Source organism: Penaeus chinensis, chromosome 42 (assembly GCF_019202785.1).
Source record: "Penaeus chinensis breed Huanghai No. 1 chromosome 42, ASM1920278v2, whole genome shotgun sequence".
Classification (NCBI taxonomy): Eukaryota; Metazoa; Arthropoda; class Malacostraca; order Decapoda; family Penaeidae; genus Penaeus; species Penaeus chinensis.
Genome location: NC_061860.1, coordinates 17,484,160 through 17,486,659, shown reverse-complemented (window position 1 = coordinate 17,486,659; position 2,500 = coordinate 17,484,160). Strand labels below are relative to the sequence as shown.

The 2,500-nt window shown below is 56.3% G+C and overlaps 1 protein-coding gene across 3 annotated transcripts in view; it reads right to left on the bottom strand.

Annotated features, from left to right (window-relative positions):
* The window catches only part of LOC125047764, a 204,950-nt gene extending 204,438 nt beyond the window's left edge, over window positions 1–512 (bottom strand). For all 3 annotated transcript variants that reach the window (XM_047646199.1, XM_047646200.1, XM_047646198.1), the window contains exon 1: window positions 354–512. In XM_047646199.1, the coding sequence (XP_047502155.1) occupies window positions 354–505 (152 nt within the window). In that variant the 5' untranslated portion in view covers window positions 506–512. The remainder of the gene's footprint in view (window positions 1–353) is intronic.
* Between the last annotated feature and the right edge of the window lie 1,988 nt (window positions 513–2,500).

Genomic DNA, 2,500 nt, shown 5'->3' with positions numbered 1-2,500 from the left:
CGGAATGAACTCTGCCAAATCGAATTAATTAACGAGTGACAGCAGCTTTGTGAAACTTCCCTCGTGAAACTTGGGGGACTTTCAGTCAACAAGGGTGAAATATGCGAAGCAAAGGGAAAGATTTCAGAATAATTACTGAAACCACATTAACGTAACTTGGAATACTGGCCACCACTCGTTTTTTTTATTGCACAATCGAATGACGTGACATCGACGCTAAACTGACCAAAGAGATCCGCAGAAGAAAGGGAGAGACGTGGAAGCAGCGACAGCAGAAGAGCGAACAGACCCAAGAGCCGCTCCGACATATCGCATTACCAGCACAACAGCAAACCCTAAGAGGCAAGACTCACATGCAGTTGTAGGAATAGTCGGCGTCTTCATCCTCTGAATCCTCGACCTTGGCGGTGCAGTACCAGTAGATGCCAGCTGCGCGCTTGATTTTCTGGCACCGCTGGCACAGGAACTGGACGCTGGGACGCCCCTGCTGATCAGGCGCCTTCATGTCCGCTCCTACTAATCCTGCTTGATGCCGTTGACTGGAATCCCTTTGCTCCTCGTCCCAACTGACGACTCGACTTCCTCCGTCGGGAGAGGAGGCGCGGAATAATCTGGATTCGTCGAGGACCGCGACTGCGGTGCGGGAGATGCGTGCGTCGTGCTCTCTTTTTCTTTTCTCTCTCTTCACTCGCACATTCGGCGTTAAAAGCCCTGGCGGGTGAGTGCCGCTTCGTGGTGCTGTCCGTCGACATGAACTCACACTAAATGCTCGTGAATTGCGGCGCTCCCCTATACCTGGAGTTCAGTGGCGTCCGAGTAGCCGAGGGCCGAGCGCATTACGCCGTTCACAAGAGCGTGACTAACCGCAAGTTTTATCCACGGGTCGCATTCGCGCTCAGCTGGCCATTGCAGGACGTCCCGACGATGCAGCGCACGGAGACACCTGTCGAGCAGCGGCGAGCACAGCAGCACGGGGAACGCTATGCCTCCAGGCGTGAACCGAAGGGCGCGTTGGAGCGCGCCAAAGACACCACAACCACAACCCGATGGTACGCGTCGAGGGGCGGGCGGGAGCGGGCCGGACAGGAGTAGCGGGCGGGAGGGACGATCGCGGACTGAATGAAGGCAATGAGCCGCGCCCGGCCTCGGCCGACGCCAGCGGCTGATGCAGGGCAACAGAAGGAGCAGCGACTGCAGCAACGGCGCACAGTCACCCAGCCCTTGGCGTTCCTTAGACTGGAAGGGCGCGTGATCCTTCAGGGCCTCCGCGGATCACCTCCGCCTTTTTCGACCGGTTGTCATGCATCGCTAGACTTCAACTAATTACAGGATAAGAAACCCTTCTTCCTTTTCCCGTCTCGCATCTCGAGGGAAAGACCTTAAAACAATGCCGAGAATGAGCAACACAAGTGTAAATATCAGGCTATTACATACAAGGAGCGATCGCGCGCGTTGAAGTCAGTTCGATACACGGCGGAAACTGAAGTAATCGCGGTAAAGTATGATGTAAGTAGAGAGCACAAATCCCAGACCCTTTCCCATGCCCCTGTCCCTGTCCCTCCTCCTGCCACCTCTTCCTTGCCCGTCCCCTTCCCACACCACCTGAGCTCCGCCTTACCTGCCCCCTCCCAACACACCCTCTCCCTGCTTGCCATGACGCGATAAATCCCCGACCTTCCTCGTCCCGCGCCGCCCTCGCGCCTCACGAAGCACCGCGTGACCGCTCGCCCCCGCGCCGGATTGAAACGTTGCGGCCTTGACCGCCTTCGGGAGCATTATCTCCGCGGTTGGGCTCGCCTCATGCCACGCCCGCGTTGCTCCTGGGCAACTTGCTTGCTTGCTTGTCGTACGTAGAACGTCTGCCGCATGAATATGTACACACACACACTCACACTCACACTCACACTCACACTCACACTCACACTCACACTCACACTCACACTCACACTCACACACACACACACACACACACACACACACACACACACACACACACACACACACATATATGTATGTGTGTATGTATGTATGTATGCATGTAGAGAGGCACACAGACACATAGATAGACACACACTGAGACATATAAACAAACAGACAGACACAGACACATAGATAGACAGACGGACACACAAACACATGGATAGACAGACAGACACATCCACCAAATCTGCATTCTGCAAGCACGCGTTCCTGGAGCCCCGCCCCCTACCCGACCTGGCAGGCAGGACGCGAGAGACGTCGCAGCCAGCCGAGTTCCCTGGACAAAGATGCCACCTTAAAGAAGGAGACTTTTTGTGGCTCGCCGTCCGGGAGATCTACCTGAGAAGGACTCCGAACACGCTGCTGCGCTCCATTAGCAGATGAACCCTTTCGAGGGGGGTGGGGGTGGGGGGTGGCATACAGGACTGAGCGGGGGTGAAGGCTGCCTGCCTTCCTGCCTGCTTGCCTGCCTCTCTGCTTCCTGCCTGCCGCCTTCCTGCTTGCTTGCTTGCCTGCTTGC